Source organism: Lepidochelys kempii, chromosome 9, assembly GCF_965140285.1.
Source record: "Lepidochelys kempii isolate rLepKem1 chromosome 9, rLepKem1.hap1, whole genome shotgun sequence".
NCBI classification, from domain to species: Eukaryota; Metazoa; Chordata; order Testudines; family Cheloniidae; genus Lepidochelys; species Lepidochelys kempii.
Window position 1 is genome coordinate 6334359 of NC_136388.1, and position 26358 is coordinate 6360716.

Below are 26358 nucleotides of genomic sequence, written 5' to 3' on the forward strand. Positions count from 1 at the left end.
GCCCATTTGCTATGGCTAAAATCCAAGCCAGGGTCCTCCCTGGGAGGCCTGAATTCACTTTTATGGGGACATGGTGACCTGGGGTATTTTCATCATAAACACTGTGTACTAGCAGGGAGTGAAAAAGCACAGGGGAATATAATGATGGCTAAAGCAAATACATCACCTTCCTCTGCAAGGCCCTGTGTCTGCCAGCCACGTGAACATCGTTTCCTCCTCTTCTCTGTCCTGACAGCTAACCCTCGCCATCCCCCCCCAACTAACCTTCAGTCTCACAGTCTGGCAATTTGCTTTATAGCAGCCTGTGGTTTGCCTGGCAGTGCACTCCCAGCCCTGCGCCGGCTGTAGGCCATGGTACGAAACCCTCCTACGGTTTATATAAGAGACGCAGCGTCCATTACTCACGGATTCCCACTCCCTCTGGACAAACTGCAGCTCCCTCTTTCTGCAGACTCTCCCCGCTTTGGCACATCCAACATATGTTTGGATCGACGCAGGGAGTGAGAAAGGAAAGAGGGGGCCAGTTTTTATGTTGCATTTCTATTCTATTCAAGTTCTTATACTGAGCACCTTCCAGCGGGGCAGTAAGTGTGGGAAGAACATCTGTCACATAGTTCATTCTCTCATTCATCTTCTCCCCAGGGAGAGAACTGGGTTTGTTGTGTAGTTTCGGTAGGGTTCTTTTTAACATCTACGTGCTACTTTGTGTTTACCTCAGAGAAGGCTGGTTGAAGCAGCATGCCTGGCACTGGCAGTGGAAGGTGGGGAAGTTTGTGCCGGTCCTTAGTGCTTGGGGAGGTTTGTTCCATCGGGACTGGCCCCTGAGAAAGCTCGGTCCCCTGCTCAGATGAGCTTCACCTTGATGGTGGAGTATTCCACTGGCCAGAGGAACAAAGTTGGTCCGCGTTGCTGAGATGAACACCAGCGTTCTGGACAAGTTGGAATTTCCTAAGGCCCAGGTGTATGGCTTAGCATTGCTGTAAGTCCGGAGAGGACATGATGAACATTTGTACAACCAAAACCAGGAGAGAAACTGAGTCTGCTGCCAACTGGAGATGGCAGAAAGTGTTACTTATGGATGCTGGGCTTGCCCATCCCCAAAACTCATGTGCATCAGATCTGATAACAGGCTTTGCTTAGGGAGTGGGTGCTCTAGACCAGTGCTACTCAAAGTGGTGGTCCGCGGACTGGTGCTGGCCCGCGAGCCATCGGCTGCCGGTCTGCGTGCGCATTGGAAAAAAAAAAAGCCAGTCCCCCACATCAGATAGCTTGAGAAGCACTGCTCTATACCTTTGGAATTGAGAAAAAGGGCTAAGCTCACAGAGAAACTCCCAACTCTCCTTGTAACTTAATGGAGACAACTGTTACAGGGAAGCCAGGGTCATGATTAGTCCAATCATGTTCCAAGCTCTGTTCCAGGCTCAGAACTGTCATTTTCCCCACAGGCTAAAAGTCTTTATAGTATCAGAACTGTTTAACAATTTTACTACTGAAATAACTTTCAACCGGTGGGGTGTCACTTTGGGATAGGTGGGAGGAAATGGTTGCACAGGGTTCAAAGCTGGATGGAGGTGGGTGTGTGAAATGAGCCAGTCTAGCCCGCAAGGTTGAGACGGTCTGAATAAATGAACCACGTTGCATAAAATGTATCCTTGTCCTCCTATTATTGTTATAATTTGTATTACCGTAGCACACAGAGGCCCCAATTCCCATTGTCCTTGGTGCTGTACAGACACAGAGGAAGATACAGTCCCTGCCCCAAAGAGTTCACAATCTAAATAGACAACCTGAGAGAAAGAGTTATTTCCATTTTAAAGATGGGGAACTGAGCCACAGAGAGTTAGTGACTGCCCACGGTCACAGTGAGTCTGTGGAAAGCCAGGAATTGTTCTCCTGAGTTTCACACTGCTCTAACCTTAAAACCATCCAGCCTCCTGAAACAGGAAGTGAGTTTAAAAAGCTTAAAATAATTAATTCAAGTTTTGCATTATTTAGATAGCCACAAATTTGGGATAACCTTTTTTTGCTACCAGTGAGGATAGTGTTGATACCATTAATTTTGCATCCACTGAAGTTGTCATCTTTGCAGCTACCCAAGAATGACAGAGCTAGAGTGATCGTTATTGGAGTACCTGTCATTTCTATATTATAGATTTCAAACCAGACCCAGAAATTATACAGAATGGGGAATTCCCACAAACATGAAATAGGTGAGCCATAGATAAACAATGTTTTGGGGTGGTGTATGATAGTTTTAGCTATATTTTTTTACAATTATGTGGTATTAGTACAGTCTATTGGTAACAAAATATTGTGTGTGTGTGTGTGTGTATGCGTGCAGGTGAATGTCATGATGTTTCTAGCTCAATCTTATTCTTAGGAGAATTCTGCACCAAAAAATTAAAAATTCTGTGCCCAATATTTTAAAATTCTTCAAAATTATGCATGTTTTATTTGTCAAAATAACATAATATAATCACACCAGTTTCAATTACAGTAACTCCTCACTTAAAGTCGTCCCAGTTAACATTGTTTCGTTATTAGGTTGCTGATCTATTAGAGAACATACTCATTTAAAGTCGTGCAATGTTCCATTATAAGGTTGTTTGGCTTGCCCCGGTTCGCCCGCCTGCCTGGCGTTCCAGCTGGGGAGTGGGGTCGGGGTGTGGGGGCTTGCCCCGTTCTGCCTGCCTGGCATTCCAGTCAGGGAGTGGGCAAGCCCCCGACCCCACTCCCAGGCAAGAGCGCCAGGCGGGCAGAGTGGGGCAAGCCCCGCGCCCCGACCCCGCTATGACCTTGCCTCAACTATGCTTCACAATCATCATTGGTGAGTACACTATTAAATTGTTTGTTTAAAATAATTTAAAACTTATACCTTATATGTATATAATGTCTTTTGTCTGGTGAAATTTTTTTCCCTGGAACCTAACCCCTCTATTTACACTAATTCTTATGGGGAAATTGGATTTGCTTAACATCGTTTTGCTTAAAAACACATTTTTCAGGAACATAACTACGACATTAAGCAAGGAGTTACTGTATTTAGGTAATTTATTTCAAAATACCTGTTAGCAACTATGTCTGTAACATTAGAGACAACAAAAAAATTCCCCCAGGAGTAGAGAGTTAAAGAAATCCCTATGACAACCCAGTTTTTGTTTCTCTTCCCCTTTCCCCCCAGAGCCCAGCTGCAGGGCCAGACACCCACACTCCCTCCCCCCTACAGCCCAGCTGCGGCAACCCCCCAGTCCAGACTCCCACACCTGCTCCTCCCAGAGCCTAGCTGTGGGGCGCCCCCCAGCCCAGACAGCCTCATCCTGTCCCAAGCCCAGACACCCATACTCTCTCTCTCCCAGAGCCCAGTTGCTGGGCACTCCCAACCCAGACACCCACCCTCCTCTCTCCCATGGATGCAGAGGGATGATAAACAGCCTGATGCAGAGTCCCGGGCTTGTACAGCGTTTCCTGCATGCTGGGAACTGCAGCTGCTGGGAACCCTCCAGCTCCTGCCTCCCTCCCCACAGCAGTGTGTTCTATTTGTGGGCTGGAGAGCTGGGCTCTGCCAGGTCCAGCGGCCCCGACTGGCGGGCAGCAGTTCTGCAGGGCGGGAAAAGGAAATTCTGTGCAGAACATTAATTCTGCACCAATTCTGCATTGTGCAGTGGTCCAGAATTCCCCCAGAAGTACCCACTCAACCTCCGTTATGTCTGGGCCCAGGTGTGTGTTCTAAGTGTGGGGTGTAGAATTATATTTTTCATCCAAAATATTCCGTAGCATTGTGTGAAATGTTTAGGATTCACTGACCAATTTGATTAAGGCAGTGGAGTCTAGCGGTTAGAACAGTACTCTGGCTGTCAGGAAACCTGGCTTCTTATCTGCATTCTGGCACTGACTCATGAGTAAGGCCCTACTTGAATCGCGGGATGATTGTCAAAAAATTGTGACTGAGTTGAGGACAAGCCATGGAAAATCGCAGGGGACCTTATTATTTGAAGCAGTAAGATCCATTATTACTTTTCTGTGACTTTCCGCTGTTGACCGCCTAGGGCTAAGAGCGGAGGCTCCTGCTGTTGGCAGTTTGGGCTCCTAATTAAATGTACTATAGAAGTGCTATGTGGTGTTATCACTATTAAGCAGTTCAGTAAGTTGGAAGTGTCATCTCTGGTTTTTGCTCAGTTACTTTGATTTCTTCTTAAATATTTGGGCAGGGAAGGAACTTGCAGGACTTTTATTTATGGGCTGTTTTCTGCCTTTGTCTAACCAAGTGATTTCATGTTCTCTGGCTTTGAACTATAGATTTGTGTATGACTTGTGTATACTTCAATAAACAGATTGAGCATGTTTCAGAGTAACAGCCGTGTTAGTCTGTATTCGCAAAAAGAAAAGGAGTACTTGTGGCACCTTAGAGACTAACCAATTTACTTGAGCATAAGCTTTCGTGAGCGACAGCTCACTTCATCGGATGCATACCGTGGAAACTGCCTTTAGAGACTAACCAATTTATTTGAGCATAAGCTTTCGTGAGCTACAGGTCACTTCATCGGATGCATACCGTGCATGGAGGGGGCTGAAGAAATCACACAATACACTATCAAAGCAAACCTTTATTCCTTTTATATGCTGTGTAGCATACCACAAACTAATGCAGCTTCAACACCTGCAACATTCCAGAGTACAGAAGATTATACGGCAGGTGCTGGAAAATATGAGGTCACTTTGCATAGAACACCCCCCTTGTGTAGCTGACTACGCATCTTTTTCCTTTGAGTCCTATAGATGGCTGACTTCATTACATTTTTAGTTTCCTTCAAAAACGCATTTAGTAGGTTCAAAAAGACAACAGCATCAGAGCAAACACCATCTCAACATGTTATCTGCCTTCTGTCTTTTCTCTCTGATATGAATTTAGTTTCCCCAGGTTACTGTATTTAGCACATCAGGTAGACCGTTTCCTCAATGCACCCAAAAGTGCACTCCTTTTCTTTAAAGGCTGTGCAAATATTATCAATGGAAAAGAAACTCCATGGTTTCAACATGCTCCAATAAGCCACAGGGTTATAGAGATTTCTCTGTTTACAGCGGGAAGCATCTGCTTTTAGAATAAACAGAAGGGGACCTACAGTAATTTTAGCTTTGAACAGCAACACAGCAGCATAACCCACAAGTATCAACAATCCTTTCAGCCTTTTGCGGATTTGCCAGGAGAGGCAGATGTTTCTAGTTTCTGGAATTTCTGAACTCTGAATAAATTCAGGGATATTAAAAAGCACACAGTATTTACACAAGAGATAGCTGTTAAAACAGCCATAAAAAGGTGGCGGAGTGCCACAGTGAGTGAAGCTGTTGCTCGTAAAGGTGAAGCACTAGCACTGGCTTGAGGAAGGAATGGTGAAAGCCGACACTGGGCAAGTTGTCTCCACATCTTTGTGACTGTATTTAATATTGACCTGCAGAATATTGTGCTATTCCGGTCCTCCCTCCTTCCCCAACCGCGCTGCCTGACTCACAACATCCCCAGCTAATCTGTTCCAGGTCCCTTCACTGAACTCTGCCAATGCACCTCCCTCCTGACCCATAGCAATCCCTACTGTTCCAGCCTTGGGTACCTCCTAGATTCTACCCTAAGGTTTTATTCTGCTGTCCATCACTACAGTATCTGAGGGCCTTCCATGTAAAATCAATAGCAATAGTGAAATCTCTAGGGGGACTTCATGGAATTTCTGGCTTATCTCTCTCTGGTATAAAATCTGTGCTGGAGGTATATTTTTGGGTTGGCTGTTGATTTGTTTTGTTATGAGGGGGAGGATTTGGGGAAGATGGGGGTGTCAATGTTGTGAGTCTCATTCTTTCTACGGTGAAGAGGCTTTTTTTAAAAAGAGGAGGATTTTGCAGCATTTCCTAGAGAGGATCAGACTCCAGGTTTACCTAATTTCCCCTGGAAATTCATTCCATTACTCAGTCCCCTTGACTGAAAATGCTTGTCAAATGTGATTATTGTGCAGTAATTTTTGATATGGTTATTCCACCCATGTGTTGGGGATTTTCTAATGTGCCCATCTGACATAATGGAATTTATATCCATTAATCCCACATGTTCTAACAGCAGAAAAGTTCCCAATATGTATTTATACTTTTAAAGTGAGATGTAAACAGTCAAGTGATGATGAGTTTACCTAGTAAATGTGCCATTTTCTCTAGCAGCTGATACACTGAATATATACAGCAGTTCGCAGTATTGCAGTGCTGGCTGGTGCAGTTTTCCACTGACAATCTACCACAGAGTTTTATATTGCCACCCATCACCACAGTTATCTTTTGTCTATTTAAAACCCCAGTGAAGGGGCAGCTGACTGCTTTGCAAAGACAAAGTGTATTACAAAAAACTGTCAGCTGTATTAATTCTTAGTTGATCACACCACCCTCGGCACCAGCTCTTGCGCACAACTGTCCTAGTTGTCCATATCCTTGGAGTGTTCCCAATAGCTTGATCCATCACTGAGATACTGGTAGTCATTTCAAGACACGTCAAACTTATCTATAAATACCTGGAAATTCTTTGTAGGACCTGGATCACATCATGCCTATAGGAGTTTGGTGGCACAGACTCTAGTCACAATAGCTTTATACCTGAGAACTCCATGACTCTTGACCTTAGTTGAATTGGAACCCAGTTAAGTGATCCCTTCCTTGTACTGATTCATTCCGGGGTTATTCAGACAAGGTCTTGACTATGCTATGTGGTTGTTAAACATCCTTTTCCCTAAGAGAGGGGATTTGCCCCAGTTTCTTGCCCCAGTTTCTTTCCATTGCAGAGATGGCTGCTTTTTAATGGTGGTATAGCGATCCCGGTATGCTGTTGCTGGAATGTTAGCAATAGCTATCCTGAATGTTGTGTGGGTCAATTATAACCCAGTCTCTGGTTGCTCCTAACTTTCCATACATTTCACCTATCAGCTGATATTTTTAGATCTGGTGTCTGCTCAAGTGTGATTTTTTTTTTCCTCTTGTTTGTGGGACGTCTGATCAAAAATGAGAAGAAAAGAATACACATAGATCATTAATTAAAAGTCATCTTACTGTTTTGAATAGCTTAAGGCTAGAAAGCTGAAGGCTGGACGGGAAATAGCTCTTATTGAGGAAAAGTACCCTTGAGATTTCCCATGAAAGTGGCTTTTGGATTTTGCATAGTTGTTAGTATTTGAAACTTGCATTTTGGGCATGCGTAGAACTTTGGGTTCAGTTTTGGAGCCATTTTTACTAGCATTTTAAAGGAAGAGAGGCCAGGGAATCTGTGCTAGGCTAGGAGTCAGTGAATCTGTGTGTCTCAAGCACTGCACTCTCAATGAGCCAGGCTGTACAGAAAGCAAGTGTGCACGCAGTGAGACAGGCCTCTCTGAACAGGACAGAGCATACCAATGGTATTTGGCCCATTAATTTGAGATTGCGTAATGTCTTTTTCCAAACAATCCACTGTGAGCTATATTAACAGAACCTTAACAGTGGCTTTTTCTGATTTTTTCTGAATGTGCAATGTTAAGGTTTGCATGCACAACCCTTCATGCTGCATGTTGTGTGTATGCTCTGAGATTCTAACTGCATACTCACATGCTATTTCTCAAATAATAAAATATCATCCAATTTATTTTCTATAGCTTTCTAAAATTCAACTTGTAAGGTATATAGTGAACAAGGCAGGGAGTCCTTGCCCTATTTATACTATTTAAATGACTTTTATGGTTTCCATCTGTTTGGCACCTATAACATACTATTACTCAGTGGCAGATGTTATACATGTATATGTTATGAAGTTTTATATTATATTTTATAAACTGTCTGTGTAATTAAAAGCTGTATCTGCAAGGCATATGCACTAGAAAACAGAGAAAGCTGTGTATGCAGTTTGCAGATTTTAACTGGAAAGGTCCAAAAGCAAGGGGTTACAGACATGTGGGATGATATAGATTTTTCTAAAAAACTAATTCCAACCCACAATTAAATTTCATGTTAGAGACAGAATTAAAGGAACAGTCTCATCACAGAGGGTCAGCAAAAAAAAACCCAACATTAATTTTTGTGGTAGAAGACAATGTTAATGTGGGAAAATAACTTGTATTCAAAAAAACCTGTCTGTGATAGAGCCCCTGACTGAAAACACAGAGCCTTCCTAGTTAATGCAAAGCATGAATTCCACACGGAGCAATGCTGTACAGGATATCAGAAAGCTCTGGAGCAAACACAAAGATGTCATTCAGGCCTGCAGCTCTTGTGGTTTCAGAGGTTGGAGAGCAGCGAATGTGAAGTGAGTCTGCAATCACTGTGTATACTTAAAAGGGCTTGTCTACACTGGCAATTTACAGCACTGCAACTTTCTTGCTTGGGGGGTGAGCTGTAACGCGCCAGTGTAGACAGTGCACCAGCCTGGGTGCTACCCCCCTGGTGGAGGTGGTTTGTTTAGGGTGCTGGGAGGGCTCTCGACCACCCCCGTTAAAGAGCTGCCAGTGTAGACTAGCCTTGAGTTAGGCTGCCACATTCAAAGTTAGAGATTCATAAAATAGCTAAAAATGTCACTGTTCTTGCTGGGGTGAGAATGTGCTGGAGTCAGGGGGACCTCCTGGTTCCCTTCTCAGAAGTGACCCTGCACGCAGCCCTTTGCTCCCTCCCTGCCTCAGTTTCCCCCCTCTGTACAATGGGGGCTCTTGCTTACCATGCGGGGTAATGCGAAGGGCCTGTTTCCGAATGGCTCGAGTTTCAGAAGCGCTGGGCCAGCACCGGGGGGCGGGGAGGGGCACCGACCTGGGGGGTGAGACCCGCCCCTCGGATTCTCTTCCCAGCCGGCCAGCTGTGTAGCCTGGGGCACGTCCCTTCCCCTCTCCTCAGCCGCCCCCCCCCCGCCGCGAGTTGTCCAGTCGGTGAGGTCTGAGGGCGGGGCTGCGCACACGGGCAGCGCCCGGCGCCACTGAACTCCCCGGCTCGGCCGTGCTAGGCGCTGTACACCCGGCTGGGACAGGCGGTGCCCGGCCCGGCGCTCCCCCGCCCCCCTCGGCTAGGGGGAGCTGCGCGGGGCGGGGGAGCCCCTCTCTGTCACATGATCCCGGCCAACGCCCCCTACCTCCAGATTGGCTGCGCGGTATCACGTGACCCCGGCCTCAGCGCGGGAGGGGGAGCTGCCGTTGCCAGGCAACGCCGCAGCGGGCCGGGGAGCGGCCTGGTGGGACCCGAAGCGGAGCAGGTAGGAGCCTCCGGCCCCCGGGTAGCGAGACCTCCCCGCCTGCAGGGATGGGGGGACGGCCCGCCCCGGGCGGGCTCCCCCCACCAGCTCTTGGGGAGGGGGCTTCCCCCACCCATCCTGGGTGGGATTAATGGGAGCCCCCCCCCACCCATTCTGGGGATGAGGGTCAGCCTGCCTGCCCTGGGGTGGGTGGCTGTGATGGGGTTCCCCCCCCAGCCTTAGTGGCGAGGGGTTCCCCACGTGGGGTGGGGTGGGGTGGCTGTCGGGGGGGGGCTCCCCTTCCTTCCTTCCCTCCCTCCCTCCCCCGGAAGGATCAAGCCCAGCCCTTAGCCAAACTGGGGGTGCAGCAGAAATGGGGCTTCTCCCCCGCTCCTCTCCCCGCTCCTCCGTCCAGTCTCTTCCCAGGCTCCAGCTCCGCGGCCCTGCCTGTGGGAAAGGGGGTGGCTAATAATGGCCAGGCTGAGGGGTACGGGGGCGGGGGGGTCCTAGCTCATATTCTGCTTTGTGGGTCATCAGCACCAGCGGTCAAGGCTGGCACCACAGCGTCGCTGGCCGCAGGGGACCGCACGCCCAGCCAGCCTAGAATATTCAGTCTGGCTTTACTCTTCCATTAGCAGCCGGCTACGGCATCCGTGCTTTTCCCTGCGCGCGCACACATTTACGTTTTGTACAACAGGAACCAATAAAGATTCTCACTATTGTGCCCTTGGCAAAACCGCCACCTATGTTCTTATGCCCCCATTTATCGTTGGTGACGTTGATTTACTAGCACCGGCTAGTTTCCGGTTGAACCTGCTGTGCTGATGTAAACTGATCTAATTTCGTATGAAGGTCTTTAATGGAGATTTAGGCCCCCAATCTGCTAACGCGCTGGCCAGGCATATCCCTGCATTTGTGAGACTCTCCATTGGAGTCAATGGGTCTCCAAGGAGAGGGGCTAGCTGGTTCTTTGCAGGATTGGGGCTGAAATATGGAGCACCAAGAAGATGTATTTACAGAATTCCTTTTTGGAGCATTACTGGAAATAAGGTGGACCAGTGTTCCCAAACTTTTTATTAAAGTGACCCACCCACTGTACTTTATCTTTTTATGCGACCCACCCAGTGTCCAAATTCATGGCGGGGCTGGGGGCGAAAATCATAGGCCAACATCCTTTTCCTTCCCGTGTGCTACCTCCTTCTTGCCTTGCCAATGGGGCATTGACAGGTCACCCCAAAGCACATAGATGCTGGAACTAGGGGAGCAGGAGGTGCTGCAACTTGAAGTGGTTGCAGTGCGGGGCGGGGGTCCCCTGGCTTGAAGTGGTTTCTATTATTCACACGATTTATAGTTTGGTTCAACAGCTCTCAGCACCCCCACTATAAAAATTGTTCCAGCCACCCTGACACAGCATCATCCTCCATCCCATTACCACAATCCTAATCATGGCCTGGTCCAGAAGGGAGGCTGCGGGGTGGTGGTGGGTGGATTGGTTGGTTGGAGAGCAAGCCTGTCCTGCACTCAGGCACTCAGCCCATGGTGGCACTTTCTGTCCCATGAAGCTGGGCTCAGCTCCTTGCTCCTGGCTTTGGGACCTGGCACACAGGGTTTCAGCAACGCTCAGGTTTGGCTGAGCCAAATCAGTGGCGGTGCAACCCTGTGTACCAGGTCTCAATGCCTGGAGTGGGGAGCCAGGCCAAGCTCCAGGAGACAGGAGCCTCTGCTTCCTGATGAGTGGGGGGATGGGCGCTTTCTCCACAAACCCCCTTTCCTGGGGCCTCCCCTCTGCATTGGGCCTGCAACCCATCTAGAACCTTCTGGTGACCCCCTGGGCCGTTACCCAGTGTTTGGGAAACACTCTGATAGATAACGTGTGAATGATAGATAACTAGTGGTGTTAATAATTCAATGTGTTTTGATGACTTGTAGGTCTGTCTTCAGTGAGACTCAGCAGTAACCTTAAATGATGGGAGACATCCTAGCTTATGAAGCCGAGTTACTGGGGCTGGTGAAAGAGGTAGATGTTTACTACAGAATAAAAAAGAAGAAATCATCTGGTGCCTGCATTTAGGGATGGGGGAAGGGGCAAATTTGTAACTGTTAGGCATTGATGCTGCCATTACTCTCTGTGAGTAGATGCTTGCAGCTGCATGGAGTCCCACTGATGGGGCACTCACTGCTTGCATGGAGCTCATTGCAAAATCAGGACCTTAGTTAAAGGAACACTATCAAGTAACTTTGGACCCAAAAGGTTTCATTTTAAAAAGGATTTGCAAAACATAATATAAATAGAATTGTGTTCATGAAATTTTTAAAATAAACATTGAAAAGCATTTGTTTAATCCTTCGCTGTGGTGTTAGACTCACAGACCAAATATATTAGTACCTGAGAATTAGAAAGTGAAATGTACCAGTCCCCTGTTATTGTCTAACGTGGGGCTCTGATCCTACAAAGAGTTAAAATATATACTTAACATTATGCACTGTGATTAGTGCCGTTGCCTTCACTGGGACTATTTGCAGTGTATGAAGTTGAATAACGTGTATAAGTCTTTATAGGATTGGGGTATATCCAAAATGTAACAAACAAGAAAACAGCATGAATGGTGAAACATCAACATACATTATTTAAATTTTAATCTTCTCGGTATCAATAACACAGATAAGAATTTTCTCTTTTAAATTAGTTTTAAGTTAAGGCTTTGCTGTGGTACAGCCACCTGTTTAGCCCTGTGCCACAAACAGTACATACAACTTGCTTCATCACGTAATTGACATATCTTTTCTCCTTACTCTGGTGACAGAGGCTCCACTCTTGTGATTTGGTTTCTCTTTTTTTACACTTTCATACCAACAGTTTTTAGTCTATATTTGTACTTTATGAATTTCTCATGAAATGGTAAAGCCAAACACAGGATTTTCCATAATTGGACGCACCAGATTGTTGGTACATCCAAATGTGTGTCCTGCCTCTAACACTGGCTAATATTTCAGAGGCAGGCAAAGCTCCCCCAAACCTGTAATGTGGCTAGTTTTGTACATTTTGGATGGAGGAGGGAGAAATCTTTCTGGACCTTTTGCAGCTTGGCCTGAAGAATGTGGTTTGCTTAAGTTAAGATATTATGAGTGATGGTAAAATTCTCAGATCTTTTAAAATTCAGCCACAGCGTTTGTCTGATTCTCTTGAAGCTAGAGGTCCCATTACCTGTAGATGATGATACCTTCAGAAAGTGTTAGTCACATAACTTTCTTGTAATTATCTGTTCAACCAAGCTTAAAAAAACTGTTGCATTACTGGTTATTAGTTGCCTTTCTTGATTTTAAAAAAATCAACTGACTATAGTAAAGCTTTGTAGCAAATCTGTAAATAAGTTTGCCTATTTATTGGTCACTGTTTTAAACATTAAAAAGCTTAAGAGTTTGTTATCTATGTGTGTTCTTGTGTCTTTAGTATTTAGACTTTGCAGAGTTTGAAGACACAGTGAAAACGTTTACAAAGGAATGTAAAATAAAAGGGAAGCCATTACCTAAAACAGCAGGTGGTTCCTTGAGAGACTCAAAGGCTTTGATTATCCAGGTAACAAATCTTTTATATTTGGTTTGACTAGCTAATGATCAGAACAGGTAGAGAGCACTGTACTATTACGTCAGTTGAAATAATCTGAAATGCTTAAGCTAACTTTTGGTTTAAACAGGAGTAGGCTGGTAGCAGGGTATTTTCAGTGAAAGAATCTCAGCTGAAATTCACCCCATCAGGAACCAGAGTCCTACAGAGCTCAAGGTCTAAATTTTCAAATGCGACTCATGAATTTGGGTGGCTCAGTTTTTGGGTTTCCAGATTGACGCTCATTGGAAGTGTCTGATTTTCAGTAGAGCTGGGTGAAACTTTTCATGCAAAACTTTTGTTTGGCAAATAATGATGAGTCAGCAACACCTAAATGTTTCATGAATTCCAGTCAATTTTGTGAAATTATTTTGGGGTTTTAAAAAAAAAAGAAATTCTGAAAAAATCAAAACGTTTAGATTTTTTTCAGTTCAAAATGACTTTTTGTTCCAAAATTCTCTAATTTAATTTTTAATTTGTTTCAATATTTGGAAAATGTTTCATTTTGGTTTGACCAACATTGAACTCCTTTCCTGTGTTTTCGGAATTGCCAGCGAGTCAAAACATCTGCTTTTTTCCATGCTCCGCTACTGAACTCCCACCTTCATTAAACCAGGCATCTTTAAGACAAGTCAAATAGGATGCCCAAAGCTGAGGCACTCAAAATCACAAGACACTATGGTGTGGCTACAGGCCTTGATGGTCATGTTATGTCTCAAGTTGATGAGGAGGGTAGGAGTGGGTTGTTGCAAAGTTGTTATTCCTAATGGTTAGGAGGATGTTGTTGTTAATATTTTGAAACATTCTGAATGTTTCTGGATAAAATTATCTGTAAATGTACTCTAGAATATAGGATAGGCACACTTTACAAAACAAAATACATCCATCCATCATGTTAACTTATTAAAATATACCCAGGAATTATGTACTCCCTCTGCTCCTGGGACTCTACCTCATTATTATGAAGACATGGATAAACTGATACGTCTAGATCTAATGTTTCTTCCTGTACCCCCCGTATTATTTTTTTGCACACTAATCATAGTTAGAGAAGGAAAGGGGAAGGATAAATGATGAGGAGTGAGTGAAAGTTGGGCAGAGTTTCATATCCATCTTACAGAGAGATTTTAAGGTGTGATTATTATTATTTTTTTGAGTGAGATAAGACAACGGAAATAATGGGAAGGCCTCCGAACCTTGGAGGGTTGTGGTAAGGAGATGAAGAAGAAGCAGAGTGGGTGAGTGGAGGTGTAGGATAATGTGAAGGCCAAGAGGTTTAATGAAGGAAGTTAACAAATAATTTTGAAAACCAGGAGGGCATTTTTTTAATTGGATCTGGAGATGGCTGGGAAACCAGTGAAGGTGATGGAGGAAAGAGGTTGTTATGACTGAGTTTTCTAGAACAAGAGAGAGGCTTGCAGTGTTCTGAACTCTCTGAGGTTTGGTAAATAAGGATTTAAGAAGACCATAAATTGAATTAATTGTGATGAGGAGTAATCGAACCATGAATGTGGATTATTTTTCAGAGACTGGGAGATGGTAAGGGTGAATTCTAGCTAAGTTGTGTTCTAGAGGTGGGGATAGACAAATTTATTCATCAGGGAGAGCAGAGAGATACGGGCAATTTTGGAATCTAGGATGACTCCCAAGGTTTCTAATTGTAGTAGGGTAGGGGGTCTAAGGTAAGGTGAGTGTACATGAAAAACAGAGGACTCTAGTACAGGGGATCAGCAACCTTTCAGAAGTGACAGGTTTCAGGGTAGCAGCCATGTTAGTCTGTATCCGCAAAAAGAACAGGAGTACTTGTGTCACCTTAGCTCATCTTAATTAATTAGCCTCTTACAGTTGGTGTGGCTCCTTCCACCTTTTCATGTTCTCTGTATGTATGTATATCTTCTTACTATATGTTCCATTCTATGCATCCAATGAAGTGGGCTGTAGCCCACGAAAGCTTATGCTCGAATAAATGTGTTAGTCTCTAAGGTGCCACACGTACTCCCGTTCTTTCAGAAGTGGTGTCCCAAGTCGTCTTCATTCATTTATTCTCTCTAATTTAAGGTTTCGCGTGCCAGTAATACATTTTAATGTTTTTAGAAGGTCTCTTTCTATAAGTCTATAATATATAAGTAAACTATTGTTGTATGTAAAGTAAATAAGGTTTTTAAAATGTTTAAGAAGCTTCATTTAAAATTAAATTAAAATGCAGAGCCCCCCAGACTGGTGATCAGGACCCGGGCAGTGTGAGTGCCACTGAAAATCAGCTCCTGTGCTCCCTTTGGCACGCATGCCATAGGTTGCCTACCCCTGCTCTAATATTTAGAAATATTTCATAGTGGGTAGTTACCATACAGCCAGGAGCTGATAGTGAAGACATGAAGATAGGTGGGGGATAAGGAGAGTCAGAGAGAAAGTCCGGGGACATATACATTTGTGGATCACTTCTATAGAAGTGACAAGAGAGGCTGATGTTAAGAAAAACAACCCCCTGAAGGAGAAGCTACCAAAAAAGAAAATGAATGAAAAGAGCCATATCTGAGGAGGGGGCAAGTTTAATAAGATGCAGACACACTTGCATTGGCTGAAGTCACAAGATCAGAAGCCTGTTGAAGTGGGTTTTGTGTCTGCCACGCAGGCATTGATTCCTTGGTGATCTCTCAGTGCTGTGTCAGCGCTCTAATTGTATCTAATTGTGAGAGGCTTTGGGTAAAATTTTCAAAAAAGCTAAGAGATTTAAATGGATTTAAATGGAACTTAAGCTTCTAAGTCAGGTACTTTTGAAAATGTTGCCCATCTATATGTGGGGTTGAATGAACTCTCTTCTTCTTTGCAGAAGGATCTGCTTACAGCATTTGAAGATGGAGAGCAGAAAGTTTTCTTTGAACTTTGGGAGGAGCATATTTCCTCTTCACTCCGAGACAATGAGCCTCTTGCCCAGAAGCTGGAATTTTATCTTCACATCCACTTTGCCATCTACCTCTTGAAGCACTCCGTGGGCAAGCCTGTAGGTTTGCTTTTCAGTTTGGACTTAGTTTGATTTTTGTGTGTATCTTCTCCAACCTTGGTGTTTGCCAAAACAAAATGGATTAGAATGGATTGGTCTTTAGGTATTCCCAGGCAAATCCATTCCTTCAACAGCAGGCTATATTTGAGTTTGTCTTGAAAGCAGACCCTTGAGCTAGTGAAGTGTGGAGATGAAATTATTCATTTGAACCTGATCCTATAAGGTGCTGAGTACTGTCAAGTTCCAAAGAGTTCAAAAGGAGGTCTACCTTTAAAATCTTGCCCTTGAATTTATGGGAGTTTATTTTATTCCAGTGGACATTCAGTAACCTACAAGGCAAATAAGATATGACCACCAAATTAATGAACAGAATCTACCAAACAGGAAAAGCACCTCATTATGTCAAACTTCCATATTTCAAGATTGATTGACACCTCAATTTTTTTTGGTGAAAAAAGTCTTTTTTTAGCTTCATCTACCATTTCTGTTATTTTGGGTTCAGATGACCTTTTCTGCAGCTTTTAGAATGTGGTCCGAAATCCAGTTTTGTATTGTAAACATCATTTGTAACCTTAACTATGTAGTACCTCACCATAATATAGTAGAATTAATTTATTTTGGACCCTAGTAATGATACTTTATAATAGGAATAGCTTCAGGGGAATGTATAGTAACTACACAATGGAAAAGTAGCACATCAGATTGTGAAAGGTCAGTTTAAATGGGCCACCTAGTGTTAACAAAGCTGTCCAGTGTTTAATAGGTGAGAATTGGTATCTGCTAGAATAAATGTCCCACTGTGTGAGCCTTTGCGTTCTCTCTTGTTTCTTCTCTGCTTTGTTATGACTGGACACTGTCAGGTAAAATTTGATCTGAAATGTAAGTGTTTAAAAAATGCTTAATTCTAATAGAGATGTTCCCAAGAATTTAAAATATATTCATCTGGAAAAAATGTATAAAAAGCAAAGGGTATGTTTACACTGCAATTGAACACCCAAACCAGCCCGTATCAGCTGACTCAGGCTTTGGCTGGAGCCTGGACTCTGGGATCGCAATAAAACAGCCCCGTAATTCAAGCCCCATGTGCCTGAGTCGGCTGACGTGGGTCCGCCATGGGTGTGTGTTTGTAGTGTGGACATCCCCAAATAGTCTCAGGCACTGTGTATGATCTATTCTAAACAATGCACAAGTGCAATGGTGCAAACAGCCAGCAGATGAAACTGAGTAGTCTTTTTTTATTTTTTTATTTTTAATTGTCCAATCAATCTGAGAGAAGTCCATGAAAAGTAAATTATATTTTAAAAATTCTGTCAGTAACTAATGTGGTGTTTAGTGGCTTAAGTGAGAATGATTGTTAGTAAAAATGTTTGTGTTTTTTAATCAATAGTTATCTCTTCTAGGTTTAGCACAATGCTTCTTTTTAAAGCAGTTTATGAAATAAATATCTACCAGCAAAATATATTCCATGTGATATTGAGGATGATTTTTTGACCCATTGATTTTGTTCCTGTGTGGCTTTCACTATACCATGCTTGCCAGAGATACAAGAGATGGCTTATTTAACATGTTTAAAATCAAGTAGTGACTTCCTCTCCACTTGCTGAATGCGGATATGGCACTTGACCTGCAGAAATCTGCTCCAAGTGCTCAAGACTGTTTTGCTCATAAAGCAAGTGGCCCTCCTTATTTCTCTTGGCTCCGTTGTCCTAACATGGAAGAACCCTTCTGCCTTTTCCTTTTGGATAAGTGACCAGGTGAAATGCTCTCTGACTAGCTAGACTGAGTGCTGTTCCCTGGGCTGGCCACTGAGAAGCACTTAGCCGTACTTGGTCAGCAGGTACTGTGGGATGGAGAATTAGTGCTTGATGTTGAATTTCGTCTTCACTTGTAGCTGCCAGCCCCCTTAAACACCCATTGAAGTTGTCTTCTAAATAATGACGCCTGTTTCTTTGTTTCTTAGGACAAAGCTGACTTTGATGAAAGGATTTCTCACTTTAAAACATACCTGGAGACGAAAGGGGCTGCACTGAGCCAGACCACAGAATTCCTCCCCTTTTATGCTTTGCCTTTTGTTCCCAACCCCATGGTCCACCCATCATTTAAAGAACTCTTTCAGGTAAATATTTGTTTTGCACAGATTTTGTTAATAATGATTTTTCTCACAGGGTGGATGGATGCTGAGTACTGTTTAGTATGGTAATGCTTTTTATTTTTTTCTTCTGCCAAAATTGTAAACCATAAAAAGGATATTTGTGGTGAGATGCAGTATAAGCGCTGTTAATAACGTAGTAATGTTTTCCAGTCACTTACATAGGCTTGTGTACTGAATGATCCCAAAGTGTTTTACAGATGGTGTGTTCATAAATAGGATCACTGTCCCACTTGCCTCTGAAATGCAGATACCTGTGGGGAACAATGTGGGAACACTGATCTATGTTTCATACTACTTTTGCGTTGCTGCCCGACAAAACCCACTGTTTCTGGGTCCCAAAGCTCAGTGAAAAGCCTGATAACTAAGGCCGTGTCTACACTAGCGAGCTTACAGTAGCACACTGATACAGCTGCGCCTCTGTAAGACAGCTTGTGTAGCCGCTCCATGCCAATGGGAGAGAACTCTCCTGTAGACCTCATAAAACCACCTCAACGAGTGCCGGTAGCTGTGTTAGCAGGAGAAGCTCTCCCGCCATCGTAGCGCTGTGCACACTACCTCTTATGCTGGCTAACCTTATGTTGCTCAGGGGTGTGGTGTTTTGTTTGTTTGTTTTTTTCAGACCCCTGAGAGACAAAAGTGGTAGTCAAGTATCAGGGGGTAGCGGTGTTAGTCTGTATCCACAAAAACACCAAGGAGTCCGGTGGCACCTTAAAGACTAACAGATTTATTTGGGCATAAGTTTTTGTGGGTAAAAACCTCACTTCTATGCCATGCATCTGAAGAAGTGAGGTTTTTACCCACGAAAGCTTATGCTCAAATAAATCTGTTCCTCTTTAAGGTGCCACCGGATTCTTTATAAGTGGTAGTGTAGACATGGCTTACGTGTAAGGAGCCTGTTGGAAATACATTTTGAGAAACGAACCCAAGCCTCCTTAGTGAATGGGGAGAAGAGGGAAAACTCTATTTCATAAGTAGTCCTCCCTCCAGTAAATGATGAGAATGCAACTGTCCCCCAACATATCCATCCAACATTTCCTATGACTTTTCTAGCAGCATTATATTGAACTTCCTTTCCAAAAAATTGAGACTCTGTAGCTATGTTTAACAACTTTGTCATACCCGTGTCGTTCCTGAGAGTGCTTTGTCAGCTAGACATGTTTGGCCTTTGCCCTTGTATGGCTGTTTCAGAATTTACATCTTCTGTCACTGCAGAGGCAAGGTGGGAAGAAAATAAGAATGGGATTAGGGTTAAACTTCATAGGTAGATTTGATCTTTCTGTATCTCTTTTAGTTTGGAGCTTTTACAGCAATTACCCTATTGACTTAATAGAAGGGGTGCGGGGGGACAGCCTATATGTAAACCCACTTCCAGGCACCTGCCCAGCTTGATGGTTAGGAAAGGATGTCTAGATGACGCTAGTGGTGCTGGCTTGACCCTTGGGCAGACTGCATGCATTTGGCAACTCGCTATCCACTGCTAAGTCAGGTTGAAACCAGAAAAGGAACATTCTGCCGCTTCCTTTTAGACTTGCTGCAAATAATGAGAAAAGGCAAAGGGCTAGTTGGTTTCAGAGATGGGATCTGATTACTTTCTGAATTCTGTTCAGCAGCCTTTTTGCATGCTATTCTAGGAGAAACATTTCATTTATCTCCAGGATCTCACTGTCCAAGATCTTAATGCTTAGTCACTCACAGCTTCTGTGGAATCATACAATTCACATGCCTCCTTGAAAACAAATCAGTTGCTCAATTCCAAAGTTAAAACAAACAAAAACAAAAAAGAGTCACTAAGTATTGTTAATGATAGAGACCAGATTTTTTTTAAATAGAATCCTATTGTTCTGGAAAAGGACTAAATGTATTGTCTAAAGTGCTCGCAGAGGCGACATGTAAGTGTTAAGAGCAGGGGGGCCCAATTTAAAGGTTGGGGGGGCAAGTGAATGCCCAGTGCGTTGCCTCTGGATAGAGGAACCTTCCAGCCTCACTTCCCTGAGCCAGGGCAGCCAATTACGCTGGCTTTTGGGGGCTGGGGCCGCAAGAGTGGGGAGCATGAGTTGCTGGGCCAGCCTGGGCCCTGGGCGGGGACCTCACAGCAATAAAATTTTTCCCTAGAGCTTCCACACCCTCACGGATACCTCAGCAGGGAGAGGAGAATGAGCAATGCCCCTATTCTGGTTGAGCACAGGGAACCTGTTCCCGGTGCTTTCTCCAATGACCACGCTCCAGCCCCCTCCCGTGCTTGACCCGGGGCTGCTGTTTTCGCCCCGCTAGCGTTACTTGCTGTGCGGACCCCTGCCACTGCCTTCCCAGCCGGGCTCTCGCATGCTGCACAGAAGGAGTGACCTGGAGTGGCCATCCTCACCCGGCAGAAATGGCTCTGTCCCGCTCCCCTCCGCTTCCCACCTGGGTCTGGCTGCCGGGGTGAGGAGCCGAGCAAGCTGGAAACTAGTGGGGCGTAGTGTGAGAAGAACAGAGCCCTCCTCCCCCCAGCAGGCTGAGCAGAGCAAGCTTTGGAGAGGCCCGCTGAGCTGCGGTAAAGGGCCAGGAGCTGAAGGGGGTGCATTGGGCCTCTGTGGCATTTCATACAGCACCCGGCCATGGGCTTCTTGTGGGGCCACAGGGTCAGTTCACTCTGAGCCCTGCAAGGGCAGCTTGGTGCTCACAGCAACCTGAGGGGGTCATGTGACCCTACATGCACCCCCGCATATTGCCTCTGGTGTGAGATATATTGAAATGTGATAGGCCGAAAGGTATGTAAGCACATATTGTATACCTGGCAATACTGTATAGTATTCAATGGTGCATCATTGTCTTGAGTTCAGACTCGCAAACCTGGCAAATGTGAATCCTGTATCGTTTCCAACCTGGTGAAACCCAGGGAAACTTGAGATGTAAGAGCAGCTCTGAACACACAGAATAGCAAATCTCAGGAAGTTTTTGCTGCTTGTTGAAAAATATCAACTGTTCACCTGTTAGGTACCTTTTCAGCAAGCAGAAACCCGATTGATGGAGGGTGATGACTGAGGAAATGGATAGTTGGTATGGAATTTTTAAGAAACAAAGACTGTTTTTTTTCCCCCCGATTCACTATGTTTTCTGGTGTTTAGGGGAAGATGTATCTGTCAGAAAGAAAACTTCATTCCAAACAGCGGATGATTCGTGGATTAGTCCAATTTTCTTACAAGTTCTTGGAATCCAAACCTCTAATAGAAATGTTGTATTCTGATTCACTGACGTAAGGCCATGGCCTTTGATAGTCTAATGACAAAACGTAAACTTAAATTCCAGACTGAGTCAACTATGAAAAATTAATATGATGATTTCTATAGCTTTGTTCATTAAAGCTGAAGAATTAGCAAGGGTTCATTATTATGTTCCATTACAAATAAATGAACTTTTCTCATTCGGCTTTAATTTTTTGGCCTGATTTGTTTTCATTTTTGCAACTTAATGCCTTGTGTTCCATGCACATTCAGTATGCCTATTTTTGGGTAGCTATTTTAAAATTGAAATAAAATATTATATATGACTAAATAATAAAATAAAAAAAAATATTATACATGAAATGTTTAGGATTATCGTTGAGTTGACTTGTCATTTTCTTGCATGCGTATGAGCCACTCATCAAGCAGGCTAGCTTTCATACCATTAGAGGCACAATTTTTCACTGCAGTGCTGGCTGTGTTGCTTGCTGCTGGAAGTTGCTATGACTCCAGCTGTAATTTTTTGTTTTTTCTTTTCAAGGATTCTTGGATGCCGGAGTTAAAGACGAGGTTGGAAAAGTTCCTGTCTCTGACTCTCAAAGCCAGTCATGCCCCAAGGCTTCTCACTTTATATGTATCCTTTTGAAAAATGTTTTAAAGATCATTAAATTAGACTGCCCTTTTTATAGTAATTTTATTGAAGCAGCATGCTGCTTGTTTGCTGTGTAATCACCGTAATGTTACTAAGTTGTATTACTTACCCTGGGAAATGTTGACACACCACATTCAGAAAAGTTGTTTTAAAAAAAGTTATACCAAATGTTAGGACAGCAGTCTAAATATTTGGTACCTACTGACCTGCTTGTTTACCAGATCATCATTATTTAATATAATGTGGATAGTATATCATTGTCTGAGGCACAATTCTGACGTGACCTCTCTCTGGGCAGCCAGTAAATCCTCTGTCTTTCTCAGAAGCCCACTTCAGTGGAATATTTTCATAGCTTTCAGGAGTCCCAGAGATAATTATTTTACTAAACAAATTATGCTACATGCCTTATTTTATTTAAAAGAGCATCATCATTTCTCTAGCAGCGTCATTTAAGCCGCAGTGGGAGGCCTAATCTGCATAGTAACAGAGGTCTGACAAGATTACTGGCCCTATTTTTGCTCAGCACAGTTCACTCATGGCGAGACTGGTACCTCTCAGCCTTTCGTAAGGGGCAGCACCTAGTTGCGTAGCCTCAGGAACAAAACAGGGACCAAATTATGACTCTACAAATCCTAGCTTCAGTGGACATGAGTTGCACCATCCCTTTTCCTAGTACAGCTTCCTTTCCCCCAGCAAACCAACGTGGCTCCACTGGTCCTTGTAGTGGGGGCATGGAGGTAATGCCCCTTCTGTTCTGGTAATGCCCCTTCACTCTCTGCCAGCTTGGCTGGATGGAGAGCTGTGATCACTGCCCATGTTATGACTCTTCATGTGGCAAGCCCACACAGAGGAGTAAGTGGGCATCTTATGCTTGCTTCTTCCTCTGCATGGGCGCATAGGCTGACTCATGACTGAGTCCTATGAGTTTCTTTGGTAGGAAACATTTCTTTCTATAAACCAGTTGCACAGCTTATATCATCAATTCATATTTGATACAGTTTTTGTTTTATAACATGAGTTTGAAGCCTTTTCCTGGTGTCTGCATGCTAAGATTAGGGTTATCAAAACTCATGCTTCAGAGCATAAAATGATGTCTGCAGGAATAAGAAAAGAGGCTCTCTCATGTTTCTGTGCAACATTACACATCAGGCTAGGTGCTTCATGGGGTTTTTCTTTTCCCCCAAAGCATTAGGCAGTAATGCCAGAAGCAGTATGGACACTGGACTTGATTGGGCCATACTGATTCAGTCCATTGGTCTATGTCCCTATCCTGAATACCCCTTAAATGGAGATATGTTTTCCTGAACTACTCTCTCTCTTACAACAGAAGGAGAATGGACAGTGCAGCAAAGGTAAATGATCAGATTTGCTAGGGAAGGTTTATACTACCAGCAGCTGTAACTGTGAGAGGAGGATAGGCCTAGGGTGAGAGGAAAGCTAATGAAATTGGGCAAAAAATGGCTTAAAATTAAGGCCCCAATCCTACAACTTCTTATAGGAAGGACTGCATTGAAGTCAGTGGGACATTCCAGAGGCAGTTTGCTAAAGGGTCTAATGGCAGAGGTTGTATTTCCAGCTTGTTTTTAGTGACATTTTTACTTAAAAACAGATCATATGGAGGATTTGGTAAAAGGTGCATATTTAAGCTATCCTGATTAGATACAGTTTTCCTAAAATTCCTCTGCAGTATGTGCTTATAGCTGTATATATATAGATCCTCTGCTCTCAAATCTTAAGTCAGTTATTCTGGAAGTTGCAGGGGTTTGCAGAGAAACAATGAGTTTTATTGTCTTTAATTCCCCTTCAGGTTTTTTCCTTTAGATTCCTAATATTGAACCAATTGGTTTAACCCTGATAAAAATGTGTTAATTTTGGAGTAATTTTCTTGTCATATTTTGTTTATAAATGTTCAAAAGCACCCGAGTGTATGTCTACATTGCATCTGGGAGCGAGCCTGGGTTAACAGACTTGGTTTACCAGGGTTTGCGCTAGTGTGCTACAGATAACTGTGTAGACATTGTGGCTCAGGCTGAAGTTTGGGCTCTCAAGGTCCTCTCAAGGAGGAGGTGGGCTTAAGAGTCTAAGATGGAGGTCAAATTACAGCGTCAATGCTATGACCTGCCCGGGGTACAATCTGGACTGTTGGATGGTTGTGCACCCTTAACTCTCTGGTCTGGTGTGCCCTATGCCCTGCCTTGCTGTGTGAGTGGCCACTCTGCTCATTCACCCCAGCCTCTAGCACACAGGTCATCCCTGGACATATTCCAGAGTGCTATGCCAAGCCATTCTTGAGTTACATATAGGGCGACACTCATATATCCCTAGTCCCAGCCTTGCACCCCAAAAATGCGCCTGACACTGCTCAAGACCCCCTAGGTCAGAGTAAGCTCATTAGTTTGTCATGCCATCAAAGGGTACAGATATGCACCAGCCTTTATAACCTGAGTAGACTCCCCAGACTTCAACCAAAAATGCACTGGCTTAGGTAAAACACTGAAATAAGTTTAACTATAGAAAGATAGGTTTTAAGAGACTTATAAGTGGTATAGGCATAGGAATTCAGAATTGATTGCAAAAAGAAATAAAATTAGGGCTGTCAAATTAACTGCCGTTAACGTGTGCAATTAATGCAGAGCAGGATTAACGTGTTAATTTTTTTAATGTGGGTTAATCGCAGACCCTCTGGGCGGGAGGTGGGCATGAGCTGCTTTGGAGAGCCTGTCTGGTCAGACGCAGTAACACAAGCCGCCACCAGAGGGCGGGAAGAAAAGAGGCTAGAGAAAGTAACCTGGTTCTCATCCCGGCGTTTTTAAAGTAAGAACAGGACCGCCAGGGGCTCGCCCGAGCCTCCCCGCCGCGAGCTCCACGCCCCCTAAGCTGAGGCTGATCCTCTCCCCCACCCACTCCGCTGACTCAAGCTCTGCACCGCCCAGGGGTCAGCTCTGAAGCCAGCACTGCCTGCCAGCAGCGAATTTCTCCACTTTCCTGCTGCTGGGCAGTGCTGCCTTTAGCTGATCCCCGGGCAGCCACCTCTCTCTGCTCTGCCTTGCAGCCAGGACGAATAACCAGGTTTGGCAAAGAAGTAAGGACATAAGGGACAGAGCTGGAAATGGGGACTGTCCTGGCCAAAACAGGACGTATCGGTACCCTAGCCCGCCCGGGCCCTATTGTTCCCAGCTGGCCCCTCACTCCTGGGACCAACCCCCCTGCATTGTGCTCCATTCCCTTTAACGGGCTGTTTGCTCCGGAGGTACCCCATAGAGAACATGGGCCTGGTGAGCTCAGCCTCCCTGTACCAGCCTCTCCTCCCCTGCAGTATGATGAGTCCCCGAGGTAAAATCCACCCTCCCTTGCAAGAAGGACTCACTTAGCTGAAGGGAGCCCACCTAGCTCAGTAAAAGGAGGTGAGCCTGATGAGCCCAGTACTAGAAACTACCCTTCCAGAAGCAGCAGCAAAACACCTCCCTCACCCTCGTCCTGTGCCAAGTCATTGCTTGCTCCCCCCTCAACACATCGGTACCCCTTGTCCTCCCAGAACCTCCTCCTGCACAAGTCATTGCTTACTTCCCCCCTTCCCTGTCCTCTCCCAACACTGAATGCTTGTTTGTCTGAGTGACTGGCTGAACAAGAGGTAGGACTGAGTGACTTGTAGGCTCTACAGTTTTACATTGTTTTATTGTTAAGTGCAGTTATTCTTTTTTACATAATTCTACATTTGTAAGTTCAACTTCCATGATAAAGAGATTGCACTACAGTACTTCAGCGTGGTGAACTGAAGTTTCTTTTTTACAGTGCAAGTGTTTGTAATCAAAAATAAATATCAAGTGAGCACTGTACACTTTGTATTCTGTGTTGTAATTGAAATAAATATATTTTAAAATATAGAAAACATCCAAAAATATTAAAATAAATGGTATTTTATCATTGTTTAACAGTGCGATTAATCCCGATTAATTTTTTAATCACTTGACAGCCCTAAATAAAAGATAAAATCCCAGTCTAATTCCTAAACTTTATCAAGCTAAGTCAAATTTGAAGTGGATGGTTTCTCTTATGCAAAAACTTACAGCAGTCTGTGCTAACTGGAAACCACTCCCCCCACTACAAATGTTTTTGTCTTCCAAAAGATCTTATAAAGAAAAGGAGTACTTGTGGCACCTTAGAGACTAACCAATTTATTTGAGCATGAGCTTTCGTGAGCTACAGCTCAGCTCACGAAAGCTCATGCTCAAATAAATTGGTTAGTCTCTAAGGTGCCACAAGTACTCCTTTTCTTTTTGCGAATACAGACTAACACGGCTGTTACTCTGAAAAAAGATCTTATTACATTCAGTGTACGTGAGGGAGAAGAGGTGACATGGTAATGTCGTTGTCCCTTATTTATACTCTCCTCCAGGTGCTGGAAAGATCCTTGCTGTATCCTGGGGCTTAGGCAGCCCTATGGTGTACGTGCTCCAGCAACTGTCTTGTGTGTGAATTGTAAATCTCTTGTTTTCAACTCTCCTGCTGGTGCATGGCTGGTGATGGTACTCTGACAC

General features: G+C 44.2%; 1 protein-coding gene across 5 annotated transcripts in view; it reads left to right on the forward strand.

Moving 5' to 3' along the window:
• Positions 1 to 9129: 9129 nt before the first annotated feature.
• The window catches only part of ARMC9 (armadillo repeat containing 9), a 112263-nt gene continuing 95034 nt past the window's right edge, over positions 9130 to 26358 (forward strand). For all 5 annotated transcript variants that reach the window (XM_073359128.2, XM_073359129.2, XM_073359130.2 and 2 more), the window contains exons 1-7: positions 9130 to 9229; positions 11138 to 11225; positions 12660 to 12785; positions 15643 to 15813; positions 17774 to 17929; positions 21710 to 21802; positions 23148 to 23172. In XM_073359128.2, the coding sequence (XP_073215229.1) occupies positions 11172 to 11225; positions 12660 to 12785; positions 15643 to 15813; positions 17774 to 17929; positions 21710 to 21802; positions 23148 to 23172 (625 nt within the window). In that variant the 5' untranslated portion in view covers positions 9130 to 9229; positions 11138 to 11171. The remainder of the gene's footprint in view (positions 9230 to 11137; positions 11226 to 12659; positions 12786 to 15642; positions 15814 to 17773; positions 17930 to 21709; positions 21803 to 23147; positions 23173 to 26358) is intronic.